At 36.0% G+C, this 20,802-nt stretch overlaps 1 protein-coding gene across 1 annotated transcript in view; it reads left to right on the top strand.

Moving 5' to 3' along the window:
- FBN2 (fibrillin 2) overlaps positions 1-20,802 on the top strand; it is a 218,876-nt gene that overhangs the window by 115,834 nt on the left and 82,240 nt on the right. The window contains exons 12-19 of the mRNA XM_065934320.1: positions 1,352-1,471; positions 3,177-3,302; positions 4,151-4,273; positions 5,909-6,031; positions 12,100-12,252; positions 14,655-14,708; positions 16,262-16,387; positions 19,265-19,390. Of these exons, the coding sequence (XP_065790392.1) occupies positions 1,352-1,471; positions 3,177-3,302; positions 4,151-4,273; positions 5,909-6,031; positions 12,100-12,252; positions 14,655-14,708; positions 16,262-16,387; positions 19,265-19,390 (951 nt within the window). The remainder of the gene's footprint in view (positions 1-1,351; positions 1,472-3,176; positions 3,303-4,150; positions 4,274-5,908; positions 6,032-12,099; positions 12,253-14,654; positions 14,709-16,261; positions 16,388-19,264; positions 19,391-20,802) is intronic.

The raw sequence follows: 20,802 nt of genomic DNA on the forward strand, positions 1-20,802 counted from the left end.
TTGATATGCTTACTAACACTCTAAACTCTTGTCTTCTCTCTTTTTGCTTCATTCCTTTGGCTCAGTGAATTGCTATTATCAACTAAAAGCTTAAATGTGAGTCTCAATGAAGGCATCTTTGGATGCCACGCATCTTTGGATGAATTGAAAAAGTATTTATTTCTGTTTTTCTTTGTTGTTTTTAATTTTATTTGCCATGAGTGTTTTTTCCCCACTCTGTTACCAGAGAAAGTTTAATTGCTTTCAGCCAAGGTATTTATATTAATGAAGTTGGTGAGTTTGGTAGAGTACAGTTACTCTTTTAAGAATATCTGTGAAAGAAGCAATCTGTTTACAAAAATGGTTAAACTGTGAATTGATTTTATTGTTGTGTTCACCAATTTAGCTGAAATTGTATATGTTAATGGCTTCTTTATGTCTATGAAAGGGCAAATCATTATGCCCTAACCAGTCAGCCAGGCTTTTAATTCACCGGCATTCAAAATAATACTTAGTGGGCATTGCTTTTTCTAACACAAACATGATTTCTCTAGGATTTAACTAATTCTTGCTGTCCACTTTGTCATTTGGTTGCACAGTCCTTGAATTCTGTGATAAATTTGTATTTGATCAAGACTTGGAGAATTTAAAGAGAGAGCAGTGAGGTTTCTCACCCTTAGGATCAGAATCAGTATTTCCATAAAACTTGGTTTTATTAAAAAAAAAAAAATCCCTGTGCCGATTTTAAGATCCTAGAGAAACCAGAAAAATATAATAGACTTTTTTCCCACTTAATTTCCATTTTTACCCCATCCCGTGTTTTTTGCTTCAAAATATTATCCAAGCCTTGATATATAATTACATATATAGTTGAGTTCACAAAAAATAGTTAACAAAAAATTCCATAATTTGTCTGTCTTTTTAAAAACTAATAGAAGTGACAGCATATAATATAAATATATATCTTTTAAAAATCTTTTAGTTAATCTTCTAACTCTGTAGTAAGCCTTAAAGAGGCTATTAACTTGCCCAGATTACTTAGATAATAAACATTTTCTAGCCTCTGGGAACTCATGGCTGTGTCTTCCCCAAGCTCATGCTTTTGATCATTGTACATTATTCAAATTGAAAAACCATTATTTCTTGGTTAAAGCAAATTCTCTTGTGTTCTCCAATAGGTGATATTTTTGTGACTCTCCAGACGGGCCTCTGTAGTTGAAGAAAGGAATTTTTATTCATTTATAAATACTCTGCTATTTAGACTATTAGCACTGACTGGCCTTCTCTCAAATTTGGGAGGCCTAAATGTATTTTAAACAAACATTTCTAGAAATAGAGTGAAGTCTGTAATGGTTTCTTTTGCTGCTCACAGATGTTGATGAATGCACATCAAATCCCTGCACTAATGGAGATTGTGTTAACACACCTGGATCCTATTATTGTAAATGTCACGCCGGATTCCAGCGGACTCCTACCAAGCAAGCATGCATTGGTAAGGCAGCTTGCTTTCACATATGAAAATGTTCCATGAAATATAGTGACCCAGGCTGTTGAGGTTAAAAGTGAATTTATTCAAGAGAGACATGGAATGAAATAAGTGCTGTTACATTATTACAGATTTACTGTATGTCACCCTCAAAGTGCTCTCTTCAAACATAAATACTTTTTTGCATATGTAACACAGGCAGTGTGGTATCTGGCCTCACAAGAAAAAACCTGGTTTATCTTCCTTCCCTAGATCACAGCTTCCTTTCTCCAAGTAACATCAGTAGCATTACTGCTCTCTGATTAACGGAGTTTAAGATTTATTGTTGTTCTCAGCTACTGTTTTCTTTGAACCTCACACGTAGTCCAATACGCACATCATGACTGCTCTTAATGCAGTTCCATTGCTACACCCACCATCCTGGTCCAAATGCTGTACCTCACTGCTGATTCATCCCAGAATTCTTTTAGAAGATAATCCTTCTTTTCCTTTTTTCATTTCCTATTCATCCACTGGCAGTTGCTTGAATCACTTTATTCCAGCAATTTTTGTCATGTTGCTCTTAATCCAGATATTCCTTAGTTATTTCATTCTTATTCAGCTCCTTGCTTTGTCTTTTTGAAAATTAATTTTTGATGGACTATAGTTGATTTTCCGTGTTGTGTTAATTTCAGTGTACAGCAAAGTGATTTAGTTATGCTTTTACATATATCCAGATTTCCCTGGTGGCTCAGTGGTAAAGAGTCCACCTGCAGTGCGGGAGACACAGGTTTGATTCCTGGGTCAGGAAGATCCCCTGGGGAAGGAAATGGGAACCCACTCTAAGGTTCTTGCCTGGGAAATCCCATGGACAGAGGAGCCTGGCGGACTCCAGTCTGTGGGGTCACAGAACTGTACCCCACTTAGTGACTAAACCAGCACCACCATCCATATATCCACTCGTTTTACATTCTGTTCTCATATAGGTCATTACAGAGTATTGAGTAGAGTTCCCTGTGCTATGACATACGTCCTTGAAGTGAAGTGAAGGTCGCTCAGTTGTGTCCGGCTCTTTGCGACCCCATGGACTGTAACCTGGCAGGCTCCTCTGTCCATGGGATTCTCTGGGCAAGAATACTGGAGTGGGTAGCTGTTCCCTTCTCCAGGGGATCGCCTCGACCCAGGAATCGAACCAGGGTCTCCTGCGTTGCAGGCAGATTCTTTACCAGCTGAGCCACCAGAGAAGCCCAGAATAGGTCCTTGTGAGTTTTTTGTTTTATATGTAGTAGTGTGCATGTGTCGATTCCAATCTCCCAGTTTATACCTCCCCACCTCACCCCATTGGTCACCATAGGTTTGTTTTCTGTATCTGTTTTGTAAATAAGTTGTTTTGTGCCTTTTTTTTTTTTTTTTTTTGGATTCCACATATAAGCAGTTTCACTTGCTCTGACTTTTAAGGTCTTCAGCCACTGTGTCAGAAGCAGCTACATTCTAGCTGCACTGTCCACCCTCTTCTACATTCACTGTACACACCATTTCATTTTTCTTTTTTCTCCCTCCTTCAGCTGTTATAAGTCAGGGTTGTAGAACTGCTTACACCTACCTATCCAAGGGAAAAAACCTGGTGAGAGATGAACATTTTTCTAAAGTAGCACCATGACCTGGATATTACATGGATTGTCTTATTGCTTTTGTGATTATTTTAAAAGACTAATATTGTTAATTTCCCCAGATATTGATGAATGCATCCAGAATGGGGTTCTTTGTAAGAATGGTCGATGTGTGAACACAGATGGAAGTTTCCAGTGCATTTGCAATGCTGGCTTTGAATTAACTACAGATGGAAAAAACTGTGTTGGTATGGAAAGTGCCTGCTCCCTTGCAAAAGACTTTTTAAGGAATATATACACTTTTATTTAGAACCATATAGACTGTTACCATGAAAGCTCATACAGCACATATATGAGAATCATTCAGATGACTTAGGTAAAATATAAATACATTTAACAAAAGACTGTTGAAGTGAAGGGACAGAATTTTTGGAAATATTGTAATAAATGAATAGTTCATTGCTTCTGGAAATTTCTTGTGTGGCATATGTTTAATTAAAGCAATGATTATTCTTTGTAATTTTTAGCACCTACTGTATTTTGGCTGTTGGGGTTACAACACTGATGATACAGAAAAGGCCCACCTCCAGTTTAGGGAAGCACAAAAACATCTGATGTATGTGATAATCAGATCTCCAAATTTGTGGTGCTGGTGATGTCTGGCAGTGTAGTAAACACCAATATGCCACAGAAATATTCTATTTGTACAAAAACACATATTTCACTCACTAATCAAAGTCCAGATCATTTCATGTGCAGTGAGCTTTGTCATTGCTTTATTCTCTCATACAATATAAACATCTGATGAAAGAAATAGTAACGTTTTGGTAATCAAAATAAAACACTATTCATGTGATTTTAATAGAAACTACGCATACAATTTCCTTGATGCTTTTCCTCTATGTCCCTTACACTAAAGGTCCTTCACTTTTTCCGCACTATTTGCTCTCACTCAGTTGGCATTTGTAAGGAAAGAAAAATGTCTGTGACCACTTGGCTCATTTATGCAACAGAATATGCCTGGCAGTTGCTTGTAGGAAGAGGGGGAACCGGTCTCCTCAAGGCCAGTTGTGTAAGTCACTCTCTCCTTCTGTAGACCATGATGAATGTACGACTACCAACATGTGTTTGAACGGGATGTGCATTAATGAAGATGGCAGCTTCAAGTGCATCTGCAAACCAGGATTTATCTTGGCTCCAAATGGGCGTTACTGCACTGGTATGTATGGCTCTGAGATAGGAAAGTAACCATGATTGAAACCATCTTTTTTATCTGAATGAATCATGCAAGAATTACTTCAGTTTCTTCATGTGGATTTTGTATTATTCACATCTCTCACTAATTCAGTTCAGCAGGTGTCTAAAGCTTCCTAGAAAAACATACTTTGTGGTCTGTGGAACACCAGTGTCTTTACAAAAATAATAATGGCATAGGAAGAATTAAGGGAATGACAGATTGGTTCTAGCAAATCTGGAAAAGACAATGAAGAAATAAGTTCTCTCAACTTTTTACATAAAAAAAGAGGAAGAAAAATATTGTATTCTCAGAACTAGATTTTCCACTGTCATTCACTGCTCGTTCTGCACTATATCTTTTCCATAAGCTAATTCACATATCATTTGTTACCATATCCATATCTAAAAGCTTTGCACTGATTTTGGGAAGAAGTAATTTGAATATTTCTAGCAACTGTTTTGTTTATAAAACCATTTTGAAGCCCAAGCTCTAGTGGTAGTTTTACTAAGCTAAAGATAACTCTTGGAAATAAATAGGACTACATTATGTTTATATTCATTGTTGGAATTTAATAAGATGGAACAAATTTTGTAGTTCTACTAAAAAAAAAAAAACAAACTTTATTCCAGTTTCCTCCTTTTGGACAAAATTAACTCCATGGATCCTTCCTGCCTTCGATCACACAAATTGATAAATTGATATGAATAGCAAATAATACTCATACCCAAACCCTATAATGTCAGTGAAATTCCAGGGACAGTGGACAGAGAAAAATCAAGACTGATTCTTGTATTTCTGAATGAAAGTAGTTTCTTGACTATTCATGAAAAGGAACTTCAGTATTAAATAGAAGTATTGTGGCTTTGCTGATTGAACTTATGACTGGAATGTCATCTCAAGGTTAGCTAACTTGGATTAATCACAGGATATGAGATTAGCATTCTGTTCCAGTGTGTAGCATTACATTACAGCCCGTAACTTTTTCAGCATTTCTTAAGAAACTTAAATATGCATAAAAAGATGACCTAAATCTCACCAGTTCATGCTTTATTGAAACTTTTATTAATTTTTTATTACAAATGCTATAATCCATAAATTTTGAAATGCTCATGATTTGGCAGCTCTGTGTTTTGAAGGCTGTTCCCCTTTAAGGGGAAGCCATTTAATGGTGGGTTACATTTCATAAATTTAAGCGCTTTGAAAACTACAAGAGACTTCAAATTATTTTGTTACTGTGAACTGACTGAATTAAAACAACATCTTAGAATTTTATGTATGTGTAAATGGAAGTTAATTACAAACATTTACCTTGGTTGTAAGAATTTGTTTCACAACTAATTTGAGTTGAATAATATTAAACAGAATTGCCAAATAAATAATGAAAAATTAATTTGTCATACTCTTCTAATGGGTAAAATGATCTAGTTTCACTCAATCTTTCTAAAAATGTGTTTGAAAGAGTTGCATTTATGTAAAAGATTTGTTGTCACATTTGTGTATTCTTGCACAAGCTATAAAATTGAAAACCAAATGTTGAAAATGTACAGTGGTGGCAGCAGGTCCACTCTGTAATGAAGTCAGAGTAATGGCCCGGCTTGTGTTCCCTTCTCTGGGCAGATGTTGATGAGTGCCAGACCCCAGGAATCTGCATGAATGGGCATTGCATCAATAATGAAGGGTCCTTTCGCTGTGACTGTCCCCCAGGTCTGGCTGTGGGTGTGGACGGACGCGTGTGTGTTGGTAAGTGAAACATTCTGTAGTGGCCCCAGTGACCAAATGATCTTTGAAAACGGGATACAGGTATATCTATACAATAGAATAATATTCAGCCATAAAAAGGAACAAAATTCTAATATATGTGAAAGCATGGATAAGCTTGAAAACATCATGCTAAGTGAAAGAAGCCACACAAGACAACATAATATACGATTCCAAATGAAATGTCTGTGAAGGTCAAATTTGTAGAGACTAAACAGATTAATGGTTACTTAGAGCAGATAATTTGAGGGTGGTGGGAGAAGAAGGTGATTGTTAAAGGTGTTTATGAGATGATGAAATGTTCTAATATCAGCTAGAATAACGATTGTCCAACTCTATGAATATGCTAAAAGCTATTGAATGTATTTACTTTAAATGGGTGCATTCTTTGTTTGTGAATTATATCTTAGTAAGGCAGTTTTAAAAAAGGGACAAAGAGCCCAGCTAGCTCCCTTCAGTAGCAGCCTCTGATGAGACAGAAATGCTAGAGAAGGAAAAAAAAATTGTCCTTTACCAGTGTCCTTCGTATTGTTAGATAACCATGTCTCTCTGGTGGCTCAGAAGTTAAAGCATCTGCCCGCAATGAGGGAGACCCGGGTTCGATCCCTGGGTCAGGAAGATCCCCTGGAGAAGGAAATGGCAACCCACCCCAGTATTCTTGCTTGGAGAATATCGTGGATAGAGGAGCCTGGGAGGCTATAATCGCTGGGGCCGCAAAGAGTTGGACACAACCAAGAGATTAACACACTACATACATTGGATATATATTTTATAATCAATGAGACATGAAACAGGGACAGCAGTTGTATTTAAATAAACTCTTATTTTTACCCAAACAATATTAATTTTTGTCATCTGAGCTATAACATTTTTTAAAAATGTTATGTGTGTTAGTTGCTCAGCTATGTCGGCTCTTTACGACCCCATGGACTGTAACCCACCAGGGTCCTCTGTCCATTGAATTCTCCAGGCAAGAATACTGGAGTGAGTTGCCATTTCCTTCTTCAGGAGATCTTCCCGACCCAGGGATGGAACCCGGGTCTTCTGCACTGCAGGCAGGTTCTTCACTGTCGGAGCCACCAGGAAAGCCTTTTAAATTTTATTTTTATACAATCTTAAAGGTTAATTTTCATTTACAGTTATTGCAGAATATTGGCTATATTCCTCATTGTATAACACGTCCTTAAGCCTGTCTTACACCTGGTAGTTTGTGTCTCCTACTCCCCCATCCCTATGTTGCCCCTCCTCCCATCCCCACTGGTAAGCACCAGGTTGTTCTCTTATATCTGTGAGTCTGCTGCTTTTCCCAAACAAAATTTTAAATGTAAATAATTTATGTGTTAGAACTTCAACTTATATCAAAAGTTGGAAATGTTTCTAAATAGTCATTCAGTGCTGTGTAATGATAGAAACGAGGAAAGAATCTGAGAGAGAATGTTTTATTTGAAACCATTCATCATTCCTCTTGGGAATAATTCCTACTTTTGAGTTAACAGGCATCAGATTTAAAGAGGCAGGCAAAACGATAATATCTTTGGCATTCAGCAACCCAACCACTATGTCCTAATGATATCAAGAGCAGAGGGAGTAGTGAAAATACATCGAATGCCATATTCTCTCCAAAGCACTTCCATGAAAGTGAATTAGCCGTTGTGCACCATCTATTTCTCAGGTCATAGAGTAAGAGACAGACACACTCAGTGGTTTAAAAGTATTATTTGAGAGAAATGAAATTCTTTCTCAGACATAGCTGGTTATACTTTACTCTTAACCTATGGGAATCAAAACATTTGGGTTCTGAAGGTTATGTTAAAAAAAAAAAAAGGAAGAAGCAACAGCAGATGGAAATAATCTGTCCACTTAAAGTTTCATCCACTCTATCCAGGCTAGGATTTATTTCAGCTTACACGATTGTCAGCACTTCGTTCAGGACTATTTCAAATACAGTAACTAGAAGAATGTAGCTCCTTTCTGCTTAAAGAGCTAAAATATTTTCATTGCTTTTTTCCTTTATCTAAATGGTTTTGCTGAAATCTATGATTAGTTCAAAACCAGTTTTGGAGGGAGAAATGATTTTTCTTTTAAGTAACTGACATATGAATAGTTGTTAGGAATTCAGTGTTCAAACACAAATATTCATTCTCTTGTCTACATACAGAAAAAGCATTAGAATTTTTTGGGAAACCCTCTACAGTTTTTCACAGTTGTAATTACTTAAACTTCTTAAAATAAAAACACCATTTATTCTGTGTGTAAAATTATACAGCTATTCCTTTAACATGTTTTCTTCATGTCTTCTGCCTTTTGAGATGCTTTTAGATGCATTAATTGTTGAGGTTAGAGATGAATCATTACTGTGAATTATTATTAGAGTTAGCACTTAACTTTAGATTTCATTTGTTTGTTCATTTTTGTTTACCTATATACTGAGATGGGGTTTTTTATTTTCAGAAAATTAAACTACTGTTGTAACCAGGATATTGAAGAAGCATGATTCACAGACAGGATATGAACAAAAGGCAACTGTATTTTGTTTTTCTCAATCCTTTCAAAACATATTTTTAGTTATTCAGTGGGAGCAGTTTATCTAATAAGGAAGAAAACTTAGGCACCCCCAACTTTAGAGTTTTTAGATGGCAGAAATTTATAAGACTCCTTGAGCTAATGAAAATAATCTGGATTTAGCAGTTAGAATGTCCAGTGATGTATAATAGCCAATATTCTGAACTTGATTTGAAGTTATGACTTCCCTTCCCAAGCTTACACCTTCATGAGCAGGATGTTTCTGGCTCCACCAGAGCCATCTAAGCACAAGGCGTCAGGAAAGAAGCCAGAAGCACTGACACCCTCCTAGGGTTGCATCAAGATTTCTGGGCTTGACACAAGTTTAAGCCAGCTTCATCCTTGTGAGTGATTTCATGAGGGTGTCAACGGCCTTGGCCTGCCTGTGACGAGATGCAGACGCTGCATTTTTCTCCTGGTGGCTGTTCCTGGCCCAACCCCAGGTCTTTCTGCAGTCCACTTTAGACTCTCGTGGTGTCTCATCTCCTCTCTGCGCATTCATTTTAGAGACTCCAGTTGGTGTGGCCGTCATCTAATCCACACGACATGCCACCCTTTGCCCTGTGAACCAAGGGAAGAGATTGCTCTTGCCTGTGTCCTTTGATTCTGCAGTGGGAATAGCAGCCACTCTCCTCTGTGCACTAGGGGCCCCTGATAGAGTTTGGTACCAATTCTTCAAGCTGTTCCCTGTGGAGCTCTTTTCTCTTGCCTAGGGGTGAAGATGGAAGCATGCCCAATTTGTAAGCTGGCTCTTGCCCCCCAAAAAATCCTCCTCAAAAACTCATTAATTGCCTCTCTCTAAATTGTATCCTGGATATTGGGAGGGGTTTAAGAATCTGGCAATGAATTTTCCATTTCTACTTCCTTCAGGATGGAGTCTCAAAATTCACCTCGTTATATGTTATTTAGCACCATGAGATTTCAGCTTAAATTTCATTTTTAACATCCTGTTATGTTAGCTTAAGAGTATTTCAGCATCTTCATGAACACTCTTTGACAGTTCTGTCAGCTAAAAGGTTAATTTTTTTTCTTTACCCTAGTTCTGCCCTTTATATTAGCTGTGTGGCCTTAGGCAAGATACATTACCTCTTTGTGCATCCTTTCCTCACTGGTTGTTTTTGAGGATTAAATAGGTTAATATTAGATTTATTGGTATAAATCTTGAATGCTGTCTGGCACATAACACATAATAAGTAAACTGTTACAATTATTACTGTTTTGTTAAATCAGAATAGTAGTGTTACATTAAACATAGTCTTAAGAGTTGCTGCTTTGAGCTATAAAGAAAAGTTGATACTGAAAAATGAATAAAGTAAAAGTAGCATTTGTGTCCATACATACTTTACCTTTGGTAAATATAAAGTATGCTAATTATCTGAGAAAACCCTTCAGCAATTCCAGTCTTTAAGAAAGAAAAGGCATGGAGAAATTTGACAACATGTGGAAAAGGCATAGTGTAGGATTTAAGTCCAGTCACCAACCAAAACATTCATGTGGGCTTGTACTGATGGTTCTGCTGCTATCCGTGTCTCTGATCTTATCTCCTGTGAACGTTGGCTTGGTTACAGGGAAGAGAATAAAATGAACCAGGGGTCCAATCTGGGGTCTTTGAAAAGGGAAAACTCAACAGTTTTTATCAAAGGTAGAAGTGAATGCCATAGGCTTTTGATAGACTTGCGTCTAAAAATTGCCCCGGCTTACGTTCCCAGCATGAAAACAGAAATAACTTTGACCATTCTGGGATGCCTTTTGAGATAAGTGGTATCATCCTAAGAACTCACAAAAATCTTACTGCAAGTTATGAATTATGTTGTATTTGCATGTATTCATCATGGTATTGAGTCCTATACTTGTCTGTAACTCAGAGCTGACCCTCCCAAACTAGGTCATAGCAAAGGCAGAAAGGAATAGCAACTCTGCTCCCCAGGGTCATTATGGTAAAACCTCTTCCACTTGAGCATACACACATCTCTGCTTCATGCAGCCACACATCCATCTCATTGTTTCAACCAGAAAAAAACACCAGATCGCAGGACGTAAGTACTTTGCATAGCAAGCAGATAAAATTAATTATTTACAACAAGTTGTGAATAATTATGAATATTTATAATAATTATCTCTTTGATGGAATTACTATATAATAGACTGCTTAAAAGCTCTACTGCAAAAAATAAATAAATAAAATAAAAAAAAAAAAAAAGCTCTACTGCTTCTCTGGCCTGTATGATGGTCTGAGTTTTTTTTTAATAGTTCACCATTTACCATCTCATAAAGTTCTGTTGTATTTTATGAGAATTTAGATGAGCTCAGTAAGCAGGTTATGTGTCTTCAGGGTATAATCTGACATAGTAGAAAGAAGAATTGCTTTGGAGGTCATATAAGCCTGTGTCTGAATTTCAGCTCAGGCAGTGGATAGTCTAGGACTTGGAGGTACTTGCGTAATGCCTCTGAACCTCACCTTCCTCATCTATGAAAAGTGGATAATGATCACTACCCTGTGGAGTTGTTGAATGTTCAATGACATAATGTCTATAAAGCAACAGGCACAATACCACAGACACATAGTAATTATTTATAGAACTGGGTTTTTTGAGAGGCAGAGATTAAAACATAGTCATAACAGGGCTTCCCTGGTGGCTTAGTGGTAAAGAAGCCGCCTGCCAATGCAGGAGACACAGGTTCGATCCCTGGTCCATGAAGATCCCACATGCCCTGGAACAGCTAAGCACACACCGCAGCTACTGAGTCTGTTCTCTGAAGCCCAGGAGCCTCAGCTGTTGAGCCTCTGTGTTGCAACTACTAAAGCCTGAGTGCCCTAGAATCCGAGCTCTGCAACAAGAGAAACCTCTACAAACGTGAAGCCCTCACTCTCCATAACTAGAGAAAAGCCCACACAGCAATGAAGACCCAGCATAGCCAAAAAAAGAAAAATAAATCATAGCTGCAGCAGTCAACTGGGGGTTGAAAAGATAGGCTTCCTATCTCAGAAATTTGAAGAGAGAAATTTCATACCCAACAGTGTCATCTCAAGATGGTTGAACTGCACAGCATTTCATTGTTCATAAGAACTTCTAGAAATAATATTAGAGTAGAAATAGTGTTAGAATAATAATCATATTAGAATAATATTAGAATAGAAATAGCATAAGTATAGTCAGTGATTAGAGGTCTAAGTCCTGTTTATAGCTGTGGAAATATACCTGAGTCAATGAGGGGCCTGTGAAGATAAGTGGGATAACTGATGCTTGTGTAACACATAAAAATTATTGGAGAAAGAAATTGTTCATATGCATTTATTCTTTTCCTCTCACAATAAACATTTGTTGATCCCCTAATGCTATGAGATGCTGAAGATTCAAAGAAAAACACAAGTGGCAGATGCTACCCAGAAGCTTCCCATATAGTGGCCACTTAAGTTTGAAGAAGCCTGCTGTTGTGAAATCTCTTTGTCTCCGTATCACTATCTCAAGTCTTTGTTCTCACTCCAGACACTCACATGCGCAGCACGTGCTACGGCGGGATCAAGAAGGGAGTGTGTGTCCGGCCCTTCCCCGGCGCAGTGACCAAGTCCGAATGCTGCTGTGCCAATCCAGACTATGGTTTTGGAGAACCCTGCCAGCCATGCCCTGCTAAAAATTCAGGTAGACACCTTTGCCAGTTCCGTACCTGAAAAGGAATCTATCTAACCTAACATCAGATAGTTGGTCAAAGAGTACCTCGCCTCTGAAGTGTTTTGTCTATCTTTATTGAAAGGAAAGAAATCCAAATCTGTCTTGTTATGTGAGGCATATAGTAAGATCTAGCTTATATTTACTTATGATCTCTAGGGAAAGAGAACACATAGTGAATAGGAAAATTTATCTTATGGTCCAATTATGACCGTTAAACCAGATTCTTTACATGAATATGCTAGCATCAAAGTCTTTCATCTCTCATCATTCTGAAGATAAATAGCATAAAATTTACTTAACCATTTCCAAGGTTATGATAAGTTCATGAGAACCTGATTTTATTTATTTATTTTTAATTTTTATGCAGAAAGGTATTAGGATGCACTCTATCAGAAGTTTGGTCTATGAGGAATCTATCAGTAGTTCCAGAAAGTAATAAATTTCTTTCTGAATGTTACCATATGTTACAGGCACATTAAACAGTTTAATTTGACTATTCTGTGACTTGTTATTCATACTTTTATGAAAACTGTATTGAACAGATGTAAGTACAGCAGGGACTCAAACACAATCTTTTTTTTTTTTCCTTTAAAGTCAAGAAGAGTTGAAAATATAGGTAGGCAAATATATAAATTACAATTTAGTATGATTGCTGCCTTGAAAAGAAACCTAAGGAGCCAGGAGAGCACAAAGGAAGGAGCAGTTAGTTCCTAGGGAGACTGGGAAAGACTGCAAAGAAGAATGCATACTTACTTTGGTCTCAAAAAAAAAAAGTAAGAATTTCCCAGGTAGAAAATGAAAGAAATGCATTCTAGCAAAGGAAATGGCTAGTAATTCTGTTAAAAAATACTGAATGGACTGTTCAAACCTCAGAAAATTGGTTCACATCCCTCTGGAAGAATTACTGAGTATGATGTTTTTTAAAAAAAAGAGTTAATGAAGTATCTTAATGTATCTAAGTGAATTATGCATATTATGAAAGAAATATAAAAATTGATAGCTAGACTAGATAAAAGGATCAGTGAACTAATAAAATGAGTCTAGGAACAATTATAAATATAAATGAGATTATAGAATACAATAAAGGTGACATTTAGATCAGTAAGAACAAATTGAACTAAAAGTAATGAATATTGTTGATAAATATTGGAAAAAATATGAAGGTAACTCCCTACATTAAATGTTGCAAAATAACTTTTTTGTAGAAGATGCAAACTTTTTGTTATCTTGTAATGATAAAGGACTCTCAACACAGGCTCCAAAGACTAAAATACGTGTATGAATTAGAAAAATATTTTCCTTAATTTATAAGGAATTTACATTAATCAATAGGCAAAGTTGAAATCCTCTATAGAAAAAAGTACAATGTACACAAAACTTCACAAAGCAGAAGTACAAATGATAGAGTACCACATAAAAAGATGCCTAATCTGTTTAAAATTAAAAGAAAATTTTTTAAAGTGCCATTTTGTTTATAGATTGGTAAAAATGATTGATTCTCCCCAGTGTTGGGAAGGTTATACCAATATGGGTATTCTCTTACACTGCTGCTGAAAGTGTAACCTGGGATATTTTGGGAGAGGAAGACTATCAAAAACCTTAAAAGAAACGAACTTTGAGCAGTTTTACTTCTAAGAGATTAACCTAGTGATATCTTGAAATTTTTATTATTTATTGTATCAGTAATAGCCAAAAGTTGGACAAACCTAATCTCATCAATAAGAGATTGAATGAGTGTAGTACATCCACATAACTGAGAAAAAGTATTAATCTATTAAATGGGCTATTATGTGAAATGTTTGTTTTAGAATATAAAGGGTCTAAGCCTACTCCCCTACTTATAACCTCTGTGACCTGAGCATATTGCTTCCCATCTCTATTCCAACTTTCTTAGCTATAAAAGAGAGAAAATAACAGTATCTAGTTAGTGGTATTGGGAGGATTAAATAAATTATTAGATTCAAAATGTTAGAACAGTATCAGGCGTATCACATAGTAAATGCTACTTATTACATATGTTTCCTGTTATTATTGAGAGAAGAAAAAAAAAGCTTAAAATCAACCTCTGTAATACAATTTAGATTTTTTTAAAGTCTCCATAAGTAAAAAATATTTGTAATGTTTATCAATATATTAATGATATTTAAGGTGATAATCACAGTTTTTTGTTTTTTTTTTTTTACTTTTTTATGCTTATCTCTGATTTTGGAACTCTTAAAATAATTATGTGCTAAAAATTGTGATTTGTTTTCAATTTTAAGTTATTTCAGGTAATTCTTTTTAATGATAGTTTTGAAGTTATGAAAGTGACTTGTGTATGAAACTGATGCAATTTAGAGTTTTTGATTTCTCTGTTTGTTTTTATCTTACAGCTGAATTCCATGGCCTTTGTAGTAGTGGGGTAGGCATCACAGTGGATGGAAGAGGTAACTATTCAATTCTAAATCTTATAATAATTATATAATTACATATCTTTATTATAATATTATAGATGTGATATATTTATATTATAAAATATATCTGTGTAATGTAGCAAGATAAATTTTCTTCTAGAAGAGTGGTTAAAAGCTAGATGATATTAAGTAGTATGTAGATGTTCATTTTTATGCTTAGTAGATAAATAATTATCTGTTAAATATGTGTTGTTAAAAATGTCACTAACAAACTACTGCCATGATTTTATGGATACCTTGCTTAAGAAGAAGCTGCCGTTGGTCAAAAAAAAAGGGGAGTCAGTTTGAAGAAAAAATGTAAAATAATGGCACTGACGTAGTTAAAACAAAAATAATCTGTTATTTGATATGGATCTTTAAGAAATATTTGAGATATACTGCCCTAAAAATAAATTGACTATTTATGGCTAGGAATTTGCTAAAATGTTTCTAACCATCTATAGAAGTACAAAGTTTCAATGAAGTTTTCTTCTTTTAAATTTAGTACTATGATTAACAAAATTCCAATATAGAACTTAAATATTAAATACATATGTGTTTATAATTTTAAAGTTCTTTTTTATGTTAATATAGTGTCCTTTGTTTTTTTAAATAAACTATAGGTGCTATTCACCTTTAGTTTGCATAAATATTCCTCTATTTTCATATTTGATGAGACTTTAGAAAAATTATAGATTAATTGACAGTAAATATCACGTCTTTGCAAGAACATCAGAAATCAGAGTAAAAAAGCAAACTTTTACCAAGATACTTCTCTCAAAAACCAAAAGACTGACATTTCTGGAGTATTTAAGGCTTCCTAAATTCTAGAAAACAATAGTTACTATTAAAATTTGAGCATGGTGACCAAAATTTTGTTTTACACCATTTTTTATTCTCTTTCATCATTGCCTCCCCAGAAGAGCCAGCTGCCCTGTTGGAACTTAGCGGCTTCTCATACAAGCACATCATTCCTCAAGTCCCACTTCCTATCATGACAGAGAGTAGTCCTGTTCATGGCTTATTGTAAAACATTGTGTTCTCAAATATCCACATTTGAACTGACCTCTCCCATCAATTTCAACTTATCAACAAGGAGAAACATTTACTAAGTATCATATTACTTAGTTGACTATAAAAAATGATAATAAAATAGAAATATTCCATGCCTTTGGAACCATAAAACTATATAGAAATCCTAATAAATCTTTGCCTTTTAATTAGATGGTTAGAGTACCTATCAAGTTGAGTTTTCCTTTGGGTTTTGAGCCAACAGCCTATAAATTTCTTTATTAATTTTATCATAAATGCCAGCACATTACATGGCTTAATTCTTTGAATTTCTGCCAGTTCCCTTCACTTTTCATTTTTACCAGGGAAGTGTCCCATATCTCTTGATTTTATTCTCACTCCTTTTTTTATTGCCTTTCTCTTTCTGAACAACAGCAAATTGGAGGGCTGCAGGGTTAAACACTATGTATTTTGAATGATCTTTACTGGACATACATGTATCAACTGTGAGCATTAAACTTTAATATTTAATGCAGATATCAATGAGTGTGCTCTGGATCCGGATATATGTGCCAATGGAATTTGTGAAAATCTACGTGGTAGTTACCGGTGTAATTGCAACAGTGGCTATGAACCAGATGCCTCTGGAAGAAATTGTATTGGTAAGTTATTTGTTTTATTATACAGGAGGCTTTTGTATAGTTTAGTTCCATGGATTATAGGAGGAATCAAACTATAAGTAAGTGAGTAAAACTAGAGGTCTTACAGTTTCTCTTGTTTCCTTTTTAGTATAGAGATATAAAAATGTTGGAATCAAATACTGTTACACAGTAACAGACTTTTTAGTGGCACAATTTAGTATTAATATTTAAATTAGGTTTTTTCCCCAGATGAATGGACATATAGTCAATTATATGCTTTATCTGCATATATCTTAATCCTATAATATTTTACTAGGAAGTGGGATTCAAAAATTAACAAGGTGGTATGTATGAAAAATACTATGTTAAGAAAATTAAATATTACAGGTTGACTTGGAAAGAAACAATCAATTGCTGCAACATATCCAAATATGATAAATGAGATGGGTGCTTCTTTTTGTAATTTATAAGGGAATGTTTGAAAAACCTCAAGTGCATAGTTCATATATTCAAGAATTTGTGAAAAATCTAGATTTTCCGACTGAGCACTTGAGTCCACTTTTATAAAAATGAATGTTAATTGATCCTTCATTATATATTATAATTTTTACATCTACCACTAATGACTCAAATACAAGTCTTGATGATTATGATTAGAAAAAATATATTTTTCCATGTCTATGGTTTTGAGTTTTATTATTGATATATGTTACTATATATCCATCTCACCTTGGGTTGAAGATACACATATAATGGATGTATAAAACTATATTAAATATCATGTACTTAACAATAGATATTGATACCTACTGGCAAGGGCCCCAGCCAGAGATTGTTGAACACTTATAAAAATATGCAAACCACCTAGCTTTTATTCCCTAAAAGCAAAGTCATTTCCAGTATAGCATCTAAGTACAGCTGAGCGCATGGGTACCCTACTGAAAACAAGGAAATTCAATGAACATTCACACACTGAACATGGTTCATGGCAATGCTCAACTCTTTAAAGTAGGTACATGCATAATTTTAGTAAAATTAAAACTAGATTTTGAAAATAAAAAGCCAAATTTCAATTTTACTTAGGTCTGCCCTAACAAAGTACCCAAAATGGGGTTGCTTAAAACAGTGGGAATTGATGTTACAGTTTGGGAGTCGAAAGTCCAAAATTGAGGTGTCAGTGGGGCCATGCTCTCTCTAGGGGAGAATCCTTCCTTTCCTCTTCTAGGAGAAAAGGGCTCGGTGGGAGAATCCTTCTTTTCCTCCTCCAGCCTCAGGTGTTTGCAGGTAGTCTTGAGCATTGCTCAGTTTTTAGATGTGTCACTCAAGCCACACGTCTGTCTTCCCCCCGTGCATCTCCGCATCAACTTCCCTCTGTGTGTGTCTGTCCCTGGGTCATAATTTCCCCTTGATTGCAGTCGTTGGTGTCCACACCTGTACTGGAATACAGCCTACCCAAAGGATCTTATTTTAACTTGATTACTCTATTTAAGAATCCTGTTTCTAATTTAGGTCACATTCTGAGGTACTGGGGGTTAGGGTTTCAAAATACTTTTTTGAGAGACACATTTCTTTTTTTTTTTTTTTTTAATATTATTTTATTAGTTGGAGGCCAATCACTTTACAACATTTCAGTGGGTTTTGTCATACATTGACATGAATCAGCCATAGAGTTACACGTATTCCCCATCCCGATCCCCCCTCCCACCTCCCTCCGCACCCGACTCCTCAGGGTCCTCCCAGTGCACCAGGCCCGAGCACCTGACTCATGTATCCCACCTGGGCTGGTGGTCCGTTTCACCATAGATAGTATACATGCTGTTCTTTCAAAACATCCCACCCTCACGTTCTCCCCCAGAGTTCAAAAGTCTGTTCTGTACTTCTGTGGAGAGACACATTTCAACCCACAGCATGGCCTGATGGATAAATAAATTGTGATTTGGCCTCTTGTTTAAGTGTATAATCTTGGGGGAGACTATAGCAATGCTTAAAATGTCATACTACTGCAGGTCAACAAGTAAATGAAGAACAAAGTAGTCATGTGCCTTTTCCAAAGCATTAACACATGTCCCAGGGACTTTAGAACATCTTAAAAGTAAGCACATCTAGGTTGCTTCCATGTCCTGGCTATTATAAACAGTGCTGCAATGAAGCAACCTAGATGCCCATCAGCAGACGAATGGATAAGGAAGCTGTGGTACATATACACCATGGAATATTACTCAGCCATTAAAAAGAATTCATTTGAATCAGTTTTAATGAGATGGATGAAACTGGAACCCATTATACAGAGTGAAGTAAGCCAGAAAGATAAAGACCATTACAGTATACTGACACATATATATGGAATTTAGAAAGATGGTAATGATAACCGTATATGCAAAACAGAAAAAGAGACACAGATGTACAGAACAGACTTTTGGACTCTGTGGGAGAAGGCGAGGGTGGGATGTTTCAAGAGAACAGCATCGAAACATGTATATTATCTATGGTGAAACAGATCGCCAGCCTAGGTGGGATGCATGAGACAAGTGCTCAGGGCTGGTGGGCTGGGAAGACCCAGAGGGATCGGGTAGAGAGGGAGGTGGGAGGGGGGATCGGGATGGGGAATACATGTAACTCCATGGCTGATTCATGTCAATATATGACAAAACCCACTGAAATGTTGTGAAGTAATTAGCCTCCAACTAATAAAAATAAATGAAAAAAAAAAAAGTAAGCACAAGATGGTCCCATTTGAGTAAAATGTGTTTTGCTTAGGGTCAAGGAATGTGCTTTGGGTACAAGGAGACAGAGTAAGGTATGGGATGAGGAAGAAAAGCAAACAACAAAATGAAACGTTTTGAACAGTGTACTGTCCGTTTCACCCTGTGTCTCCTGTCTTCTCACGGTGGCTTCCAGACATCGACGAGTGCCTGGTGAACAGACTGCTGTGCGACAACGGCCTGTGCCGGAACACGCCTGGGAGCTACAGCTGCACCTGCCCGCCTGGCTATGTGTTCAGGACGGAGACGGAGACGTGTGAAGGTAAGAGCCGCTCTTCTTCACTGTGAGTGGTAAGCATCTTAATATGCATGAGCCTTAAATACATTATGAAGCAATAGAGCAAAGAGAATGTTGCTTGAATATGTTCTAAATTTTACAATCTCAGCTAATCTGCCAGTTTTAGAAGTAGCATGCATCTAGCCCGGCTTATAAATACCATCAGCTTTGTTCCATTCAGGAGAAGTATCAACACACATTTTGAAGTTAATGAAAATAAATGAAAGAAGCCAGTTTGTTTCACTTGCTGATAAAATATCAGATTTTTGTTTGTTTGGTTTTCCCTTTTTAAAACCAATGTAACACATTAGCCTAGGAGAACCTGAACTCACGACAAAGTCTGCTCTTATGCATTTTAGTTATGAAATGACTGACAGACCTCAGAGGTTGGCCCAGAAAATAGGCCAACCTATATTTGAGGCCTGAGTAAAAATGGTCACCTAAATTAAATTTATAGTCCAAGAAAATTCTCCTTTCCCTTTGAAACTTTAAGTTACAGCTTGAATTTAAGGCTCATGAATTACTGTTTAAAAACCTTCCTTTTCTCTTAAGCTCATTTTTATGCAGTGGAAGTTAAATGAATAAGTTAAATGCTTCAGAAAGGCCCCATTTTCAGTGAGATACTAGCTTAAGCTATAAGTATCTTCAATTATATTTTTGTTCCTTGATCAGAGTACTGTGTATTTCAGGATAATTTAGTATATGACTACTGGTCATTTTTCCTTTTCAGTTGCACTGTGTGGGCCTACAGAAGTATCCCATGACATTCTCAAATCCAATAACTACTTCTGAATAGTAACTTAAAAATAAAAAATTTCATCTTTAGTTATTTGGAATAACCCTTTTTTATCTGTTAAAGTATTTGTTTCCTGGTAACTTCATAGCCAAGAAAACTGCAATAGTAATATTATGCAAAAAGATGTTAACATTCTCTTCTTATTGTTTAACTTCAAAGCATTCTTATGAACAGAAACAAGTTAGGACTCAAACAAGATGCCAAAATACAAACGACTCAGCTGAAGTCAATGAAATACAATTACAAAGTGCAATTCTAAGTTTGGATTGAATTTGAGGGACCAGTGAAAAGCAGTAATTAGCCTGAAGAGAGAAAAAAAAGGAAAGAGAAATGAAAACCTCAGTATAAAATGCAGTTTTTCTAAACTTAGTTCTCATAACTGTTGAGTTCCCCTCCTGTCCACACCTTTTTCAGGAGCTCCTCAAAGAGAAGCATACTTTCCATTCCTGACTAAAGTACTTAAAGATTCATTCGTCTTATCCATAGATGAACAGAGACATCTGCTAGTATTTTTTTTCTCTCAGTATCTTTTTTCATTAGTGCAAGCTTCCCAAGTGTATGCATCCAGAGTTTTTATCTTTTAGCTCCCATACCCACTTTC

The sequence above is a fragment of the Muntiacus reevesi genome, chromosome 1 (assembly GCF_963930625.1).
Source record: "Muntiacus reevesi chromosome 1, mMunRee1.1, whole genome shotgun sequence".
In the NCBI taxonomy this organism is placed as follows: domain Eukaryota; kingdom Metazoa; phylum Chordata; class Mammalia; order Artiodactyla; family Cervidae; genus Muntiacus; species Muntiacus reevesi.